At 47.1% G+C, this 20,399-nt stretch overlaps 1 protein-coding gene across 3 annotated transcripts; it reads left to right on the top strand.

The window, feature by feature from the left end:
- The first annotated feature begins 253 nt into the window (after window positions 1-253).
- On the top strand, window positions 254-20,272 carry src (v-src avian sarcoma (Schmidt-Ruppin A-2) viral oncogene homolog). Of its 3 annotated transcripts, XM_057041764.1 has the most exons (14): window positions 254-644; window positions 12,931-13,201; window positions 13,279-13,378; window positions 14,099-14,116; window positions 14,554-14,652; window positions 14,939-14,965; window positions 15,127-15,230; window positions 15,932-16,081; window positions 16,162-16,317; window positions 16,941-17,120; window positions 17,241-17,317; window positions 17,458-17,611; window positions 17,831-17,962; window positions 18,259-20,272. In XM_057041764.1, the coding sequence occupies exons 2-14, from the start codon at window positions 12,949-12,951 to the stop codon at window positions 18,465-18,467; spliced, it is 1,659 nt and encodes a 552-aa protein (XP_056897744.1). In that variant the 5' UTR covers window positions 254-644; window positions 12,931-12,948; the 3' UTR covers window positions 18,468-20,272. The 3 variants fall into 3 exon arrangements, with proteins under 3 accessions (XP_056897744.1, XP_056897745.1, XP_056897746.1); XM_057041765.1 differs by lacking the exon at window positions 14,939-14,965 and having other exon boundaries at window positions 255-644; XM_057041766.1 differs by lacking the exons at window positions 14,099-14,116; window positions 14,939-14,965 and having other exon boundaries at window positions 255-644.
- Window positions 20,273-20,399: the final 127 nt, after the last annotated feature.

Here is a 20,399-nt window from a genome sequence, read left to right as displayed (position 1 = left end):
CCGGAAGGAGGTTAACATTTAACATTAACATTTACAGTGTCTGGGTGTGACGGTGTACATGCAAATAAGAACAGTTTGACAAAATAGAAAGTAAAATCTTTGAACAACCAAAACTGGTCCGCGCAATCAGGTGAGACAGGAGCTCCAACTCAGTCCGGTTTGGGTCTGGACCAATCAGAGCCGGGAGTGGAGGTTGGAGGCCCCTCCCTGCACCCCCACCCCCACCCCCCCTGTAATATCAGCTCCCAGTGTTTTGATCGGGATTTCGTGCCGCTGCGCTCCTGCTGTCAGACGCGCTGCTGCCGCGCGTGAACCTGCCGGGGACGCACGCAGCTCGGCTGGTCTCATCGACCCCGGGTTTGATCCAAACAGTCTGAAGTGGGGGCATGGTTTCTCCGTTTCTGAGTCATCTCCCCGTCATGATCTCTGCGGGCCGCCCCTCCACTTGAATGGGATCGCCTCCCTTCGCTTCCTCTGTCGCTGGCTTTTTTGGTTGTCTCTGCTGCTCCGAAGCCCCAGTTTAAGGATCTGCGAGCTTTTGCTTCCTCTTATCACTTCTTTGATGGTTTATTGAAAAAAAATCCACCTGTGTGATCGGCATAAGAAAGGACGACACCTCATCTCCAGCAGCCTGTGCGTCACGGGTGAGTCGCCTGTACTACTTTAGAGTAATGAAGGAGGCGCAGACAGATCATTCATTAAAACTAGATCATCTCCATTTTACCTCTCGGGAACTGTGACACAGACGCAAATGCCTCGTTAATGTAGTTATTTTTCTCTTTTCATACAACCCCAAATTCTCAAACTTTAAGTAAACTGATAATAGTTCATATTGTGTAAAAGAAAAGGTGGCGTGAGTCTCCAGAGATGAAAGTTGGCTGGGTCTTGGTTAGATTCCGTTCTACCTGCTCAACTCCCGTTTCATGCTCTTTTTTCCCCCACACCAAATGCCACAAATTCTTCTGTCTACTTACTTGAAAAGAGACGTCTGTCACATGTTCAGGATTAACCCCTCCCACTCAACCGAAGGCCCACATCTCGACTCTAATGCTGTGATGACTAATAAAAGCACCCCTAAATCACATAATCGCAGGTTTTTCCCTTTCCTAGTGCAGATTTAACATCTGACCAGAATTTACAGGTGCCACTGGAACCGTCAGACCTTAATAACCTTCAGCGGACAGGTGAAACGTGCACGCGAGCTGTAATAAAGCTGCCCCAAATCAAACAGAGGTGATATTTAATTATGCTGTGTGATGACAGGATGGATGAGGATGATTAAAACAGGGATGAAAGCTGCTTCCGTGCGGTGATGATTCTTCCGATTTGGTCCATCAAACAGCGCAGATGCGTGAAGCTTGAACCTGCTGAGCCGCTGGTGTGATGCAAAGATGCGCCCACAACCTAAATAATCTGTGCGTTTAATCCCGGAACCAACTTTCTCTGTCTTCTTCCTAATCCTAATCTGAAAGAGGCACAAACATGTGCATGAAAACATATCGTGTTTGGTGACCACTGGCCGGGGGGGTAATCCCCCACAGATTTCGCCTGTGTTTTCCTGAAGGAATTAGGCTGTTTGGCACCAGGCGAACAAATGTTGCACCCTGCGAGCATCCTTAGATATTTACTTTGGGCTGAAGGCGAACAAAGTGGCCATGGAGGACGACAAAACGCTTTCGCCTAAAGTCCGGGCAAAACCTTCTCTGCCGGTGGCGAGGCGGCGCGGCCTACCACCCAAACGAGGGAAGCGTCTCTCAGAGTGGCATCCGAAGGTCATTGTACTTTTCTAGGTTCCACAGAGGAGAACTTAATGCTTCCTGGAATCCCATGAATGCCCTCAAGTGAAAGCCGTAGATGTTTATGTCAGCTCCAGTGAGGTTGGTGGAAAGTGGCTCTTGAGGGATAAATTCCTGCTAATTGGCAGAGTGGCTGTGGACAGGCCCCTTTGTTTCCCCTCATACTGGAGTGGTCTGTCTGTCAGGGTGATACTCTGGGCCTGGCATCAATGAGACGCTTGTTTCACGCACGTTTCTGCTACTTTCGGAATGGTTCCTTTTCTTTTTGCACCTATTTAGAAAATTGGGAAGGAGGTCGTTTAGGAGGGGTTTCTAGAGAGCCTGGTCTCTATATGAGGATGTGTTTATTTTAGTCTGTGAAGCAGCACAGGAACAAACTGAGCAGATTCATTGAACGTCAGACGTCGAGCATCCGACAGTGTAGCTGAAGGTCTGCTGAGTCTGTGGTTGGATCCAGGCTGTGGCCCATTTTCCTTTAGGTCAGTTGAGGATTCACTGACACCCAGCGGGTTGTAAATGTGACGCTGTGGAGACCAGAACAGAAGAGAAAGGAGGCCAGTTCTCATTGGAGGACGGAAGATGACTCTCCATGATATTTTAATCCTTTTTGGGTCTTTTAATACCAAGTGATGTCACTAGTTTATTCTTTAACAGTAACAGGAAGTTGGGGACGTGATTCATCTTCATTTCTAACAGTGAGTGGGGGGAACCTTGCATCCACTGCCTTTTGCCAAATTCTTGAATTTTTGTCCCACTTTCTATAATTACAGCTTTTGTGCTGAAGCCTGGACCGTCAGAGCAGCAAAACTGAATGAATGAAACCATAGTAGTAGTGGAAATAATGGGTCTCATGCTCGCTGCTCGCTTCTGTCTGGCATCCAGAACAAAACACTTGTCACACGCCAGCGCCGATACCTCTCCAATGTGCCAGGGAGCAGACAAGGAGCGTTTTAGGGGGACGTATCTGGGGTGGGTTCCCCACTGACAACAGGCTTTGAATATTTCATGTGTTCGGATAGTAAACTTCTGTCGATCTGTCCCAGTTTTGGTGCTAATTAGCGCCCAGCTACTTTAAAGGGTGCAGGGCCGAGCACAGGAAGTCCCGAGCCACCTGTTCTCTCGCTCCGTCTGTCCATTTCTGTATCCTGTCGGGCTCTGGATCTGGATCTGTTTTCAGGCTTTCGACGGAGTGATTTATCTCATGTGTCGAGGCCACATATGTTGAGCGTTGCGTTGGTTTTCATCTGCCGGAACAGAGCTGCACTAAAGTGATGTCTGGGCTACCTGAAAGCAGAAATTCTGGCCCCCACATTGGTTCTGAGTCGCCTCTTATTTGAATTTGGTGTCTTATTGTGGTTTGACACACAGAAGAGGGCTTGTATCCTCCCAGGATCCCGGACCACTTCCTGTCCCTCCGCTCCACTGGAAACGGGCCAGGGTGACACAGGCCACACACATCTCCGCTCAATCCGTCCACTGTTGCCTGTGTTGAGACGTGATCGCTCTCACTGGAGCTTTCCCATCGCTCCGCGCACTTCTGACAGGAAAAGTCATCTCTGGCATTTAGAAAGTTGCCTGTGTGCGTCTTTGTGTGGGTGCAGCTGCGCCAGGCTGCCCAGAATGAAGATGCTGGAAGGAGAAGCATTAGCACCCCAGGCCCCTTTCAGACGTCAGCCTCTCCATCCTGTGAGAATCGCTGCTCTATATGTTCACATGGGAGTTGACATGCTGATCATGTTCTCGCAGAGAGGATCAGCCTCTTTCAATCTGACCCAGGCCAGAGAAAGAGAGCCGATTTGTTCATTTCAGAAGGAAAATCTCTTTTTCTCGGGACCGACTGGTTTCTGGCATGAGCATCATCTGTTGTATTTACTGTCAACCTCCTCCCCTGGTGGTGGGCTGCGGTATATAAGGGCAGTCCTGCTGTGGTTGCAGTGGGATTAAAGTGGATGGAATAAACTTTCTTCTGTCTTTATTTTAGAACTTTCTTCAGAACTTTGGTGTTTTTTTTTGTGAAACTGGGAAACTCGTGTTATTAATTAAGCCTGTTAATAATCATATGTTTTATTAAGAAACATGATAGCGTTCCTTGTATTAAATGATCCCCCATCCCTCCCCCAGGGTGGTATAGATTAGATCCAGAGCAGTTTACGGGCCCATTGAGTGCCTCCCCGTCTGTGCCACATTCGCAGCTTCTCTGCTCCACCGAGTTTCATTTGACTATTGAAATCAGGTCCCTGTGAACAAAAGGCTGGTTTGAAAGCGCTGGAGGAAACGGCCCCGTTGGAGATCTGGCCGCTCAGCCTGTGAGGAAGTGCGGAGGCTGCGAGCAGATCTGCCCTGGCGCCGATGTGTGTGCGTGACGGCTGCATTTTAAAGTTTAATGGTGAAGGCTGCTGCTCTTATTTGTCTATCTGAGAGGAAGCTGCACCTCAACTCTGCCAGCTTTGCATTGTTTAATTGAGCCAAAGCTGCAGCAGAAATCTCTGATTTATTTATAGACACGCCGCTGCAACCTGGCTCTGAAAATGTGCTTTAGGATTTATACAAATATTCTCATTATTGTGTTATGGTAGATCAGGCTGCTCCAGAACTTTAGTGGCACATTTTTGCCTTTTTGTTTTTAGATTTAATTAAATGTTTGAACAGTCATTCCCAATTTAAGGTTGTTTTCTGTAATTTGGACTAAAGTCCAGATGAAATGAAAACAAAGCCATTTTTTTAATCTAATTAATGTAATCAGAATACATTTTTTCCATTTTCCATTCCTCTTTAGCTGAAGTGGAAGGCTGGAATGACACAGTGCATGAAAACAAAGCTGCACAACCGGTATTTGAATTCACGTGATTTAAATAAAGGAGTACTGTACATCGATTATTGGGTATTTTCCAGATTAACGACATTGTTCACTTACCAAATATTCCTGAATATCGAGGTCCACTGTATCTTTTCTCCCTATTTTTTAAAATAAAAGACACTTGATGTCAGCCATTGGTTCTGGTCTGACCTGTGGCTGATGAGCAGCCCCAGCATGGGGCATTTAATGACATTTGATGTTGTGTTGACTGTAAACATAAGCCGGTCTGCAAGTGTGTGTTGTCACACTCCTAAAAGAGCGCTGCCATATTTTGTTTTTCCATTCGGTGACAGGCGGGAAGAGGAGGGACTGTTTCGGAACAGGGCAGGTGGTACCCCGACCACGTCCAGGGTGGGAAGGTGTCTCTACCTGCCGCCTGCACATTCCTGCCCTGGGCTGTGGGAGTGAGCGGTTGAAACTCGCCCGTTCCTCCACTCTGCATTCCTGAGCCATGACTGGGCTCGGTCGTAGCAAACATGCACTCTTCTCCTATTTAAACACATTTCCATGGTTAAAGTGGAGAATCTAATCCCACAAATCACCTTTGGAGAAAACAGCCACATCTAAAAAAAAAAGTGTAAAAACACAGAAAATTCCAACCCACTGCTCTCCATAAACCCTGAAATTTGAGTGGAGCCTAAATCACCTAAATGTTGTCTGTCATCCATCGGGAGTGCTGTAGCACCGTCACCAGTTCTTGCTGAGTGTGCATAAAGGTGAACGTGGCGCCTGCAGGAGAACAGTTGATGTTTATGTAACAACATGCTGGTCGTGAGGTGGTTTCCAGTCAACTTGCTGGTTATCCAGTCAGAACCAGAGAAGCAGCAGCTGTTTAACATCGTTCAGGTTAAGTTAGAGGAAAATGTGAGGAAAAAACAATAAATTTAGACCTTTTTATTTTAGTATTTAATGAAGATTTGCCATAACTGCAATGACATAACAATGAATACATTTAAAAGGAATTATACATTTATTGGCATTGATAAATCTTAAGCTACAGCCTTCACCGAGGCTCTTCTATAGGTTAAACGCGGCCCCCCTGGGTTAGCCTGGGGGGGTTCTGACTGCCTTGTTGTGCAAATCAAGGGTTAAACGGAAGAAATCCGCTCCCACTGAAGCGGAGACACTTCAGATCCAGGGAAGACCTGGGCACATCACAATCCCACATCTTTGAAAAGTGATTAGGGGTTTGAAATCTAAGGTTCCGCCGAATTCCAGCGACATCGCTGAGGCATTGAAACATCGTGCAAAAGGTGCCTCTCCGTGCCGCAGCTCCGGGGTCTTTGCCACGGAGCATTTAGGACTGTTAAATCTGACAACCACTTTGCTGATATTTGGTGAGCAGAAAAAGGATGTTTTTCTTCCTCACGTGATACATCGGGCTAACTGAGTTCCTTTATTTGCACCAGTTCCTTCTGGAAATCTCCTGAAAGGATTGAAGGAATGATGGGGGGATGTGCAGGGGAAGGAGGCAGAGGGAGAGTGTGAGGATGTTAGATTTGGGGGTGGAAGTGGGGAGGGGAGAAGAAATCCCTGGCAGATAATCTTCTTCTTCCCTCCATCGTGTTCTTCCTCCTGTTTGAAGACATGAGTCGGGTTCATCAGTCTCACTTTACACAATGACCATATTTAGATGGGGTGCAGAAGTAAAAGGATGCGGAAGCGTTCCTGGAATGTAACTGACAACATTTCTCCATAGTTCTGGGGTATTTCCACGTTATTTACATTACCTGATCACCCTTTCCCTTTACACTCCACCAGAATATATCAGCAAACTGCGCCCCCCCCCCCCCCCCACACACACACACACACACACATGCATTTGGATCCTTTTGCAGAATTCCTCTCATTGCCCATTAGACTTTTATTTATTCGGACTCAAAACAGATTTAAATGTAAAATGGTTCAATTTAAACACATTTTTTCATGTATTCTGCAAATGTAATCTCTCCCCAAGTGGTCCTGACCTTCTATTTACAAGTAAAATATTGACTTTATATGAAAATCACTTGATAATTTACTGTGTTTTAAACATATACTGTACGTGAGACCTGCACTCTGTTGCTTAAGTACGTTATTGACAGTTAAACTATAAACCAGACCGACATGATCTATTTTTAGACACTTTTTACACTAATTGATATTTGTCAGAGAAAGTAAATGCAGAGGGTTTAGTAAATTAAATATTAAATGAGGGGCAGAGGGGCGATCTGACTTCTCACACGATCCCTGGTGTGTGTGTGGGTCGTCTCACGGCCATCGGGGGGCCGTGCATGCCTGGCATGCCTCTGATCTCAGCGACTTCAGCAGGGGAGACGTCTCTCTCCTGCTCTGTATTTGGTGAGATAGGACAGCTGGGAGACCCTGGGCCATCCAGCCTTTGATAAAGCCCCATTAGCGCGCATCTTTCTTCTGCTTTATCCTCCTTCAGGAACGTCGCCGTGTCCAATACGTCAGGAGACAGACTTTTCAGGATCAGCTGAGCAACTTTTGCAAATGAAACATGACGTGAATGTTGTCAGTCATCCAGGTCAAATAAAAGAAAGTGGACTTCTGTTAGTTTCACCTCTTCTCCAAGAGGCTGCTTCACTTCCATCGTGACTGGTGAGACTCCCAGAGGTCTTTGCTGTCATTGGTTACATTCTCTGAAGACTTGGCAAATGAAAGTACAATAACACAACATCTAAATCTTTTATTCAGTCGGGTGTTTTTTTCTTTTAATTAGGTCAGTCCTTACAAATAAAGTCCGGCTCAGGTTTAATCCTTGGAAACTACTTAGAGTTTGTTTTTATTTCTGCAACTTCTTTGCCCATCATTTGCATCTGGAGCTTTACCTCCACTGTTAAGAGGCAATGCAGATCTTTGATGAGCAGCCTGGACAGACCTGTAATTAAATAACGCAGTCGCCATTTGTTGACTACATAGTGAGCTTTGTTTGTTATTGTATTATGCAAATGTTCTCCAATTGAAATTACAACTACAATTTTTTGTAGTTGTGGAATTCTGGGATAAACAGGAGCATCCTGAGATATTGTGACAGACTCCATTGTAGAAACTGAACAGTCTTGAACTTTGGATCCTTCATTTGCATATAAATCCAAACATTCTGTTCTGTTTGCTGCTGTCCTGCGATCTTCTCAACCAAGACGGCCCGTCCAAAATGGCCCAGATATCCTCCCACAGAGACGCAATCCCAAAATAATTTGATGTATGTCGTAGTCAGATTAGGAACAAGGGATCATGGAAAATCCACAGACCTGCAGTTGTTGCCAGCAGTGTTTGTTGTTTGGAAGTGGTCGAAAAAAAATTCCTCTGCAAAGCGCCGGGGTTAAGATGGAACGGCCAGCTGCTCGGCTCCACGGGCCCACAGATGTCATAGGGTTTCACAGTCACGTTGGCTCTTGTATTTGGCAAACAAAAGGTGAGCTAACACATTGTAGGTCACTTTTTTTTATCAAAAATACCAGTGTGAGACCTACACACACACACACACACACACACACACAACACACACACACACAACACACACACACACACACACACACACACAGAATGAAAGGGATCAGGGCTCCCAGCCTCTGATCCTATTACAGAAGCCAAAGCGCTGCAGCCTCCTGAGAAGCCTGAAAACTGGGTAAACATGATGTTTTTATGGGAAAACATCTTGAAAACGTCACAATGGCAAAATTTTGGGGGAGGCCACTCATAATCCATTTTGTTGTATCCCGTCCTGGAGTTTCCCTCTGAAATGCTTGCAGGAAGGGAAAGACATGCCTCATAAATTAAAGGCTGTGCTAATATCACACCGTCACATCATGTCTTCCCTCACTGCTTTGGCCCAGAAAGACTGTGTGTAACTATCCTGCATTTGTCGGTTTGTGGAATGCTTGGAATCGGCGTCATGGCAACGTGTGGGCTCTGTATGTGTGTGTAGCAGTAAATATTGACTTCAGCACCTCCCTATCCCAATGTCTGTCTGATTGGAGAAGAGGGGGGCAGTACACATGCTTTATCCAGCACTCAGCAAGGGTGTATGTTTACCTTCAGACCTTGGAACGGGGGGGGGGGGGGTGTCGCTGGCCGTGTCACTTCACCGTAGCTGTTTGTAATAATCAACCTAATGGCTCAATCAATGGGAAGTACAAATGAACACTAGTCAACCACTTAAAGCTGTGTGGGAGCTGAACTGCAAACACATCCAAGCAGACATTTCCTCTATTCATGTTTGCTTAGAAACCAGATAACATTCTCTTCAATACCAGGAAGTCGTCCGTCTGTCAGTGAGCATCAGGAGCGTTAAGGGAACTTGATATGTGGTCTGAAAGTTCCCAAAACTGTGAGTGAATCTACAGTATCAGGATTAAAAATGAGATAAAGGTGAGAGAATTAGTCAGAATTGCTGCAATTGTTGGTTAAGACCTTAATTCATCCTACTAATAACTAATTATTACTACAGTTAAGATCAAATTTGATTCCATAAAATAGAATCGCTCCATTTTTAGGTGGCGCGCTTGTCTAGATGCACCAGGTACATTCCATCCTAGTCAGACTGTGTGAAAATATTCCAGGTGTCCTCTGTTCTCGGCAGACAGATTTGTTGAGACACGATAAGGCTCGGAACGGCGGTTTGACCGCTCTGTCCCGTCCTGTCATTGCTACACCCATTTTGTTTGCAAGCCCCAGATGGAATTTCATCATCGCAGCATTCAACCAGGAAGATTAGGGGCTGGATGTTGGTAATCTGGACAGAATGAGTGGGGCTGGATTATGCTACGATTTATGACGCAGGACCAAAAGCCTCCCGGCACCCCCCCCCCCCCCCCCCCCCTCCCCGTTGTAATTACATAAAGAGCATTGAGATGACCTGCCTCCCTTTAGCCACACACACTTCCTGTCTGCTGCGCTACATCAGCAGAGACGTATCACAGGGCTCCTGCCGTGAGCAGCACACCGGCAGACACCCCCACCTTCAACGTTCATCTGTGCTCATGCAAATGATAAAGACCAGGATGATATCTCTGCTCATCTGTCTGATAGGCAGGAAGGAAATATCCTGCACAATAGTCACAGTCAGTATTCGTTGGGTCAGTTTTATTTGGTGATTAAATAAAAATCAGAGGGGGGGTGTCGATTGATGGATGAACCCGTTGAGGTGGGTCCCATATCTGAATACGGCCTGATGGCTCCTGTTCACCTGTGCCCCAGTTCTGCTCGGTGCCCCTGCAGAAAGAGCTGCTAGAACCAAGTCACCCCCCTGGGTTCAAGCGCTCTTCCTGCTCAGTAACCTGGGGGGACCTCTTGTTTTCCCAAATCTGACAGTCTGTTCCACGCACGACGTTACAGTAAAAGCTTGTGGCCTTGTGCATTTAGCCGGCGGCTAAATCTACACAGAGAATGTGGATTGTCAGGACATGCCCGATCCACGTGTGAGAGCACAGCCAGTAGGAACAGCCAGCAAAAGCAGGCGGCGCGCTGTGATGGAAACAGGGTCCACTGTAACTGTCATCACTGTGCACAGGCCCTGACTTGAGCTTTTTGGCTCTGCCTCGGCTTCCTCGTGGAAAATCTCTCATTATGGCAGCACGCAGCACATCTGAGTTTGTGACTATTTGATAAAAGATAAAAGGATTTTTTTTTAACCAGTGCACAGAACATCCTCTCAGAGCACAGGCTGCCTGTGTGAATGGTCCAGTGTCATGATCCTGGCCTCATTCCTCCTCGGAAGCCTGTTAATGGATCAGTGACACACGCCCTCCGATTATTTCGGTGGCAGGATTCTGAGATTGCGTTTTCTTTCTTTCTTTTTGCAAACCTGAAAGCTGCCTCCTGTCAGCACAAAACAACCCTGGCAGCCATCAAAAGCCTATTCCTGTTTGCAGGAAGCCCGGGAGACACGAAGGATTTGGAATTCATTGTCAGATCTTATGCATAATTAAGAAAATCCCCCAACGATCCAGCCGCGCCCCTTCCCTGGTTTACTAGAAGGGTTTCCAGGCTGCACTGCCTCAGACAGTAGCTGCTTGTTGCAGAAGCTCGACGCTGTCTGAGCAGAACCGGGCTCGCCATCAGCTGCTGACGACACGCAGAACACGCCACTGCTCCGCTTCCTTCATTTCCATATTTCTGGCTCACTGAGAACTGTAATCCATCTGTCTGAAAGAGCACTTCTGGGTCTTGTTTGTTACTTCCTGCTGTGAACGGACAAAGCGTGACTTTGTTGGAGCGTGAATAGAAGATGGTACTGTAGCAGCAAAACAGCCAGATTCTGTTGGATGTAAGAGGAAAACTGTCCCGTAATGGAGCTTAAATGCAGGCAGGTTGGCCATCACGTGCCTTCTCCTCCACAACATCTTTACAATCAGTAACACTTTCAGGAAGCTGCTCCTGCCCAGCCTGGGTTAGAGTAAAATTCAATTAAATAGTGGCAATTTTCAAAACATATTGAAAAATACATAGAGAATATGGCCTTTAGGTGCTCCACCAGATTCAATAAACCAGCCCAGTATACAAATAGTGAAAATGGCATTTTTAATATATTTATTTATTCATATATAATATATTTGATTAATTCTTTAGGCAACATTCTACGTTAACATCCGCTAAGCAGCGTGACACGCTTCACACATCCGACAGTGGTGGTGTCGCCTCTCGGGCCGCTGCAGCTTATTAACCGTGACACCAGTCTGCTTGGGGGGGGGGGGGGCACCAAAACGCACAAAGGGCAGCTCGACGAGCCGCCCGTCATCTTTGTGTCTGTGCTCTCATGTCAGCGTGTTAACCTGCCTACCATGCTCAGGCCTTTATGGGACATGACCCCCCCTCCCTCATGTAGTCGTACCCCCAGGGGCAGATATTGACTGTACGTACGCATTGATTCCTCTTCACTTCCTCTCCATCCTCCCCCATCCTGTTCATTTATGGCACTAAATTCTTCTCCTCTTTTATTCATCTGGCTGCCTTCTGCATCGCGCCGCCACTGCTGTGGGTCAGACACACACACACGAATACACACACACACACACGCGCGCTAATACACACACCTGCTGTTTTATGCGTGTTAAAATTCTGGGTGTGTCTAATGAATGATGTGTGTAAAAAAAAAAAAAAAAAAAGTCAAACAATAGGTTTTAAATCCTGCAGCAGCAGGGCGAGTCTCTTTCAGCCATCATTTGATGTTCATAGTTTCAGTTTTGGAATCCTGTTCTTCTCCGGACCAGTTCCCAGTTCCCGGACCACTTATGAATGAATGAAACTGTGCGTGGTTGGAAAACTGGCCTCTGTGTCACACATTTTCCACCATATGTCACCACAAAGCTCTGACTCCAAGCGTACCCGCTAGCCTGCATGTTGCAGCTTGTGTGTGTGTGTGTGTGTGTGTGTGTGCCGGCTGAATGAGGTGGATCCAACTGATGCTGTGTTGTTCTAAATAGCAACAGTCAGTCAGGATGCTGGCTAAAAGGGCTGAGTAGTCAGACAGCGCCCATATGCACCCTAACCCCAGCCTGCCCCCAAATCAAATGCTATCATGCTTAAAGTGGCATTTCTTACACGACCCCCCATGGATTTATGTATCCGTGATGCACTGGCTCGTTTCCGTGAATTATCCTTGGCTTGCTGTGAGGATCTCCTGCCGCTAAGCTGCATCACAGAGGAACGATGTGGATCAGGAGAGGAAGGAAAAGGCTGACCTCTGGCCTGCCCTCAGCACATCACTGCTGGACCTTCAACCTTTCCACAGTAAAATCTGACGACCTCTGTCGCTGATATTCATGCTGGCAATGAACAATAATATTCTGATTTATGTGCTGCTCATAAATGAATCATAGCACCTCCTCAAAGAAGGCCTTTAACGAGTAAATTAGCATAAATATGAATATAGTTCAATCAAATCAAACGGAGAGTGGTTGTTTCATGGCTGTCTCCGTACCCCTGTGTGTGTGTGTGTGTGTGTGTGTGTGTGTGTGTGGTGTGTGTGTGTGTGGTGTGTGTGTGTGTGTGTGTGGGGGGGGGGGAGTAATCAGATATCAGTGTTGAGCAGCTGCACCAGCATCAGTGGGGAGGTTTTGCTTCATGTGGTCTTCATGACACGGCATCTCTGTGGGTTTAGATCACTGGTTTCTGTTACATCTCTGGTTTCTGCATCTGGCCTCTGAGCGGTCAGAGGAATTTTTCCAGAGGACGTCCTTTAACATAAGGACGGCCGTCCTTTAACGTAAGGACGGCCGTCTCTGAAACACTGCTTTGTTTAAGATGCACTCTTTTTCTCTGTCATTGAAGGCATCACCGACCTCAGTCATGGGGGGACATAAGAGTAAGCCCAAAGATGTAGGCCAACGAAGTCGCAGCCTTGATGGAACCCTCAGCTCTGGGGGAGGGGCTGGTGGCCACCACCACAACTCCAATCCACAGTCTTTGACACCAAACCGCAGCTCGACAGTGGAGGGAGGCCTTGGCGGTGGCCAGTCTATGCCTAATAACGCGGAGCTGGCCCTGTTTGGGGGTGTGGACAATAACAGTCTCACCGCTCCCAGCAGAATCACCCTCGCAGGTGGGCGTGGCGGCTCAGAGTGGGTTTAAAACGAGCACCTTGTTGCGTGCGCCATTGTAAATGTTTTCTTCTTGCAGGAGGTGTGACGACCTTTGTGGCGCTGTATGATTATGAATCGAGAACGGCGTCCGATCTGTCTTTCAGGAAGGGCGAACGCCTCCAGATTGTCAACAACACGTAAGGAAAATCACGCTGCACTTGGTCAGAGGTGCCAGTGATCAATCTGCATACTGGTAACCGTGGGAACAGGCAGCAGAGCCTGATTTCTGGCTCCTACAGACACATTGCTACACTTGTTTCTGGATTCCATGTTACAGCTCCGACCATGGACGCAGATGTGATCCATGCTGGCTGCTGACGGGCGCCATGAAACCCAATTGTTCTGTGCAAACTTAAAACTGTAAGGGGGAGGGGCTTGTTTGTGAAATGGGGGGCCTCTTAGCCAGACCGATAGAGGTGCAGTGAACCATAGACTGTCGCGCTGCACCCCCAGTGCTGCTTGCCTGCTATCAAACTGCTGACCTAGAAGGCTAGAGCTGAGGACAATAGTGGATTTTCACTGCATCTGGCCCCTTAGAGCACAGCCCTGGAATCTGCAGTGGGTCAAATGTGCCCAGAACCTGCCCGCCCTGGAGGTCAGCGAAGGGGCATCGGTGAAACGTCAGTCTTACGTTATCGTTCTGGTCAGATCCTGTCAGCTGTATTTGCATGAATTATTGAGCCTCCTTCCTCTGTAAGCAGTTTAGGTGTATCAGAAAAGGAACAATGCCGAATGTTTCATGTCTGCTTTTGTGACTTCTGCTCTTTTTCCACTGCTCGTAACAATTCTCTCCTTTATTTCTTCAATTCTCTTTGTTTCATCTCTTCTCAACTGCAAATGGTGGCTTTTTTTGATAGGAGGAAATTAAACTGCAGGTTTGTGAAGTTTCACTGGAATATTTGAATGTCCTGTTTGTCTGCCTGTGTGTGTTTTAGTGTATCACCTGAGGCGTGCTGTGTGGAGCGCTGTAACACTTAGACTGCAAGGGCAAATAACCCTGCTCCTGCCCCATGAACCTTAGCAGTTTGCTAGTCCAGAGCAAGCTGGTGCCAAGCTTCGCACCACCAGATTCTATTGAGGTGCAAACTGACTGTTTTTCTATTTGCTCCGGCTGAATGTGGTGCTGCGACGCTACAGCTGTTCACTCCCCGGTAAAGTGTGACATAGAGCACGTGTCATCTGTTTCCCCACCCTCATTACTGCGTTTCCTCCTGTAAAACCTCCTGTGTTCTGTCTGCAAAGATGTTTATTTTGTGTTGTGATGTGGGATGAGGTGGGCTCAGTGCTGCCTGTTGTCTTCTTACCTGTGCAGAGAAGGAGACTGGTGGCTGGCTCGCTCCCTGACCACCGGCGACAGCGGCTACATCCCCAGCAATTATGTGGCTCCATCCGACTCCATCCAGGCAGAAGAGTAGGTTTTATCTTTTCCTCCTTAAGGGTCCTTTTGACTCTGTGGGATGAAATTGTGTCTTTACGTTGATTCATCTGAACAATCATGACATCTATCAGTCAGAGGACTTAAAACCTATTGATCCAACATTCCTTGTTCCTTTATTTAAGTGTGGCTCCTTCTTTCCTGCTTGACGTGAACACTCCTGTCATGCTAACCCACTTCCTTCTACATTTAAGCTTCACAAGCTAACTTTCTAACACCTCCTTTTCTTGCTCTTGCACCCCCCGGCCCCCCCACCTTGCAGTCATCCCAGCGTGGCTCTAGATTCCAGGTAAGCCGCTGCTGCATGCTTTTGTTGGAACGACTATGGGAAAACCTCAGCAACGACTCGCCCTCGCCGCGTCCTGTCGCTTCCCCCCACTTCTGCTCTTTTCCCCAACACCAATTTTGTCTTCTGTGTCCCACATTTGTCTCTTTCTCTAACTCCATCAGGTGGTACTTTGGCAAAATTACCCGCAGGGACTCCGAGAGGCTGCTGCTCAGCTTGGAGAACCGGCGAGGAACATTCCTGGTGCGAGAGAGTGAGACCACCAAAGGTGAGAGTTCGTCTTGGTTTAGATGTCATTCGCCAGGTCCTTCTTAATCTTTGGTGAGCTTCCCTTGTTGTTGAGTTTTTGTAGGCCCCTCCTCTCTCAATATTTTATGACTTTGCAAAATTATTCCAGTCTCTGTGTGATGCAAAGTTTGAATTCTAGGGCAATCTTTGTAAAATGGACCAATAGGAAGTCCTGTAAGACGCGATAGCCAGCTGCTGATTGTGTGTCGGTGTGGGTACAAAACAGAGACAAAGCCGGCAGATGGGGAAAGGTTGGTTGTGTTGCCTACGGGAATCCGTCTGGAGGCCGATCAGATGCTTCCGGCAGTGAATGCTGCAGCAAACACATCTCCCATGCGAAGCTCCATCTCTGCCGTTATTTTACAAGAGGTCCCGTCATCTCTGGGTTTGTCGTTGGGTGCTGATGTAAAATGTTCATAGACAGAAATGGGAAAGGATCGGGAGGGCAGGAGGGAAGGGAGACCCGTGGAGAGGTGTGTGGTGGGCGAGCCTGACAGAATTAGGTCAGCGTGGAGCTGAGGCTAAGAACAGTGCAACCACCAGGCCGCATCACCCAGTTCAACCATTCAGGGAAGGGGGAGGCTGCTGCCTGAGTCTCGGCTGGAGTCTGAGAGTTTCCTGGAGAGGTGCTGCCCTCTAGCGGCGGAGATCTAGCCCCACATTATTTGCGCTTTTCTCCAGGTGCCTACTGCCTGTCCGTGTTGGACTATGACAACACTAAAGGGCTGAACGTGAAGCACTACAAGATCAGGAAGCTGGACAGTGGCGGCTTCTACATCACGTCGCGCACGCAGTTCAGCAGCTTGCAGCATCTCGTCAATCACTATCGCAGTGAGTTTGGCGCCACGTAAACACACAAACACAGCTGGAATGCAGCCTTGTGATTCTTCCACTGCGTTCTCCATGGTCAGAGCACGCCGATGGCCTGTGTCACAGCCTGACGGACATTTGTCCCGTCCTGAAGCCTCAGACTCAGGGATTATCCAAGGATGCCTGGGAGATCCCCAGAGAATCCCTCCGCCTTGATCTCAAGCTTGGACAGGGCTGCTTTGGAGAGGTCTGGATGGGTAAGTGCTGCTTTGATCAGGCTGCTGAGCGCACACACACACGCGCACACACACACACACACACACACACACACACACACACACACACACACACACAGGAGCTGCTGAAGACATGCCCAATAGAAAAGGAAGTTCAAAAGATCAAGTGAAATATTAACAATCTGTCTGAAGAACAAAGTGCATAAAGGAGTGCTAGTTCTCCTAATTCTTATGGCTTTGCCAAGCACTCGTTCCGGTTTTTATCTCTAATGCCTTTAACATTTCATCTGCTGCTGTACAGATGCTTAAATGAAAGCTATGGGGATTGAAGTTTGGTTAATAAAATAAGGATACACACATACACACACAGTAGTGCTGAGTTCAGTCTTGATTTTCTCTCTAACTGTGATGATATCTGTCTTTCCCATCATATTTAACGGTCACACGGTGCCTCAAATGTTACATCTTAGTGCAAAATTACATTTGACGTTAGCTTGATTGGTTGCACAAGAGTGACAATAATAATCTTTTTCTGCTAAACTCAACCAAATGTGACACGGGGAAAGCAGAATAAAGGCATCTACAGTGACATTTGGTCCCAGTCCTTCCCCACTTTTGATCTCCCTGTTTTATTCTTCTGTCAGGAACCTGGAACGGTACAACCAGAGTTGCAATAAAGACTCTGAAGCCTGGCACCATGTCTCCTGAGGCCTTCCTCCAGGAAGCTCAGGTCATGAAGAAACTGAGGCACGAGAAGCTGGTTCAGCTCTACGCTGTGGTGTCTGAAGAACCCATCTATATTGTCACAGAGTACATGGGTCAAGGTCAGCACAGATCTGTGGAGGCTCGCAAGAAAAGCACCTTAATTTAACGGTTTATTGGTAAATATTTCATCGGGAATGGGCGCTCGTGCACTGACCTGCGCTGCGTGTCCCTGCTAACAGGCAGCTTACTGGATTTCCTGAAAGGTGACATGGGGAAGATGCTCCGCCTCCCACAGCTGGTGGACATGGCGGCTCAGGTGGGTCTATATGACGCGCTGTCCGGTTTTGATCTTGTATTTGAATAAAATCGGCTTCCTCGGTAGCCCGATGTCTACATCAACAGATGGGCATAATTCATTTAAAAGCCAGAAATCACAGAGCTCGGTCTGTGTCTCAGATTGCCTCGGGGATGGCGTACGTGGAGAGGATGAACTACGTGCACCGGGACCTGAGAGCCGCTAACATCCTGGTGGGAGACAACCTGGTGTGCAAAGTGGCTGATTTCGGTTTGGCTCGTCTCATCGAGGATAACGAATATACAGCCAGACAAGGTGGGAACATCTGAATGAACCACAGTTGCTGCAGGATTTGCAGTTCCCACGACAGTTACGCGACTATCCTGCATCCATCCAGCTTAATATTGTTTTCTGACCTGGATCCTATTAAAGCTGCTGCGTCACCTCTGTTGTGACAGTAAACCATGTGACTCATCCTGCTGATGTGCTTTTGCTCTCATCTAAATTTAACTAAGGGAACCTGTTTCCTCACAGGAGCCAAGTTCCCCATCAAGTGGACAGCCCCCGAGGCCGCCCTGTACGGACGCTTCACCATCAAGTCTGACGTCTGGTCATTTGGGATCCTGCTGACCGAACTGGCCACCAAAGGCCGCGTTCCCTATCCAGGCAAGGAGCCCAGAGGGGATACTGTGCATTTTGGGTTTTAGTAATTTTATATTTCTGGATTGTGAGGCGTTGTTAAGCACGCCTGCGTGTGGTTTTTACACTCACACATGCGTGTGACAGCCCAGCACTGCTGCCTTTTCAAAGTTCTAAAGTTAAAATGAGCAATATTGTTATTTTGGCACATCATGTGTGGAAATGGTTCCTCTTCCTCTTCCTGCTGCAGCTCTAAGCAAAAAAACAAATAAAAAAAAAATCATTCCACAGCTCACAGCTAAGTTCCTGTCTCGCTCTCACAGGGATGGTGAACCGGGAGGTGTTGGACCAGGTGGAGCGGGGCTACAGGATGCCGTGTCCGGCTGAATGCCCAGAATCTATGCACGACCTGATGCTAACCTGCTGGAAGAAAGAGCCCGAGGAGAGGCCCACATTTGAGTACCTGCAGGGCTTCCTGGAGGACTACTTCACCTCCACGGAGCCTCAGTACCAGCCGGGAGAGAACCTGTAGATGTTCACATCCAGGTTCTGATGAGGAACGCTGACCTGGGGGAACCCAATCAGCCATCATTCAGGATGAAACTGGTGTTCATGCTTCTGTCAGATCAACTCCCGCTGCGTTCAACATGAAGACGTCTGCATATTCATCCGAATCCAAACACGGGCCCCAATTCTCCGCAACCTTCCAACAAAATCTTGCACCGGTTTTGCCATTTGGGCCCAGATTCTCCGCAGTACTGATGTGGGGCTCCACCCTCCTTCCTGGTCGGCAGACGTCAATCACAGAGTTCCTCCTCCTTCGGCATCAATAACTCATCAAAACCAACTCAGTCAGGAATATTAAGGTTCGAACATCATGATTATCAGAACTCTGACCCAAATCTTGACAATGGGGGCGGAGCTTATTTCTTCAGCACACCCGACCTCCAGAGAGACATTGGTCCCATTTCTGGGGCGCTGTGGCGTCTTCAGCATATATTCTGTAGTCAAAGTTGGGAGAGTTGTTGGACCATGAACTTTTGTCCATCTGAAATCTGTATTTTTACTGTATTTTCTACCAGGTTTCGTCTTCCGTTTTTACCGTTTCAGGAGCACGCGAGTTTTTCAGGATATTTTTTGTGATTAACTGGTTAAACTGGAATATTTTTAGGCATATTTTCACTTGGTAACTATGCTTCCCTATGCAGCATTTGTGAGTTGGGCAAATTTAGCTATAAGAGGCCGATTCTGCTTTCTAATTTTAAAGGTTTTTTTTATAACCAGCTACTGACTGGACATCTCAGGAGGGAGATGAGAAGAATTTCAATTTCTGGTGCAGCAACCTTTGTGCCAATGAAAAAAAAATCCCTTTTGTACTCTTCTACTACTGCGTAAAGTATTTTACTACTCATCTTTTTTACACTGAAGTTGAGACTGCTGTTCTCAGATTACAATCCACATTACCAGCATGGATGCAAACCTCTCTTTGAGCAATCAGAATCGGTTGAACCACGTTTCCTTTTTAGCTGGTTTCAGTGGGAACTGGAGATTGCATAATGATGTTGGCTCAGCACGCCTTCCTATGAGCAGCATGTACAGCAAATGAATCAGCCTCTTCTGTAAATAAACATAAAGATGATATTTTTTGTATATATATATATTAAAAAATGTATATCATCCTAATTTATTCCTTTGAAAATAACCCAGTTGTTTGTTTTTACTTCAAGCGTCACTGTTCATTTTAATATTCATGGAACTTTTAGAGGCTAAATAACATCTGACATTAATGATTTATGTTATAAAAACGTGTTCTTATGATATTTGTGCACATATTTCTGTAAACATCAGTTTTCAATCTGCTTCACAGCCAGACGTGTCCTGCAATTCAGGCTGCACGTTTCCATGCCTCCTGTATCGGAGGCAGCGTTTCCATCCCTTCACCGGGGTGATTAATAACTCCACAAAGGGGACGAGGCCACGCATTTGGAAGGAGAGCGCTGTGTCCCGTGGACATGGATCATGCCACACTGAAGGCATCGGTGGTCTGAGATCACCCCACTTTTCTTCCTCATCTGTCGCTGGAAGCAAAAAAAAAAAAGTGGGAAAAGTGCACGATGTAAAACTTAAATGCAGTTTGGCTGTAAGTTGAGGGTGTTTGCTTTGGGTTTCTTTGGCTCTTTTCCCGGCTATGCAAATATTTTAACACTGTCATATTCCTACACTATGTTCTACTGTGCTTAGGGGGGTGGGGGGTGGGTTAACACCGGCTCTTTGTTAAAACCTGCTGAAACCTGTTTGAATTTGAAAGGACGTTTGAATAAAGTTTTCGTGCTTCCAGCTCTGCCACACCTCATTTCTGGCTGTTAGTTACACTTCCCTGGGTCAGAGACAACAATAGCGCACTCCACTGTTGCACTTCCTGCCATGCTAAATTAAAGATCTCTCATTTCCCCTTAATTGCTTT

This window comes from Takifugu flavidus, chromosome 8 (genome assembly GCF_003711565.1).
Source record: "Takifugu flavidus isolate HTHZ2018 chromosome 8, ASM371156v2, whole genome shotgun sequence".
Lineage (NCBI taxonomy): Eukaryota > Metazoa > Chordata > Actinopteri > Tetraodontiformes > Tetraodontidae > Takifugu > Takifugu flavidus.
The sequence above is the reverse complement of the archived record's forward strand: the minus strand, read 5'-3'. Positions and strand labels throughout refer to the sequence as shown.

Excerpts from the sequence above, each read along its gene's own strand:
- src (XM_057041764.1), top strand. The coding sequence starts at position 12,949 with ATGGGGGGACATAAGAGTAAGCCCAAAGATGTAGGCCAACGAAGTCGC. Across the intron at positions 15,231-15,931 it reads AGAGAGTGAGACCACCAAAG|GTGCCTACTGCCTGTCCGTG; the intron begins GTGAGAGTTCGT and ends GCTTTTCTCCAG. Across the intron at positions 17,121-17,240 it reads CACAGAGTACATGGGTCAAG|GCAGCTTACTGGATTTCCTG; the intron begins GTCAGCACAGAT and ends CCCTGCTAACAG.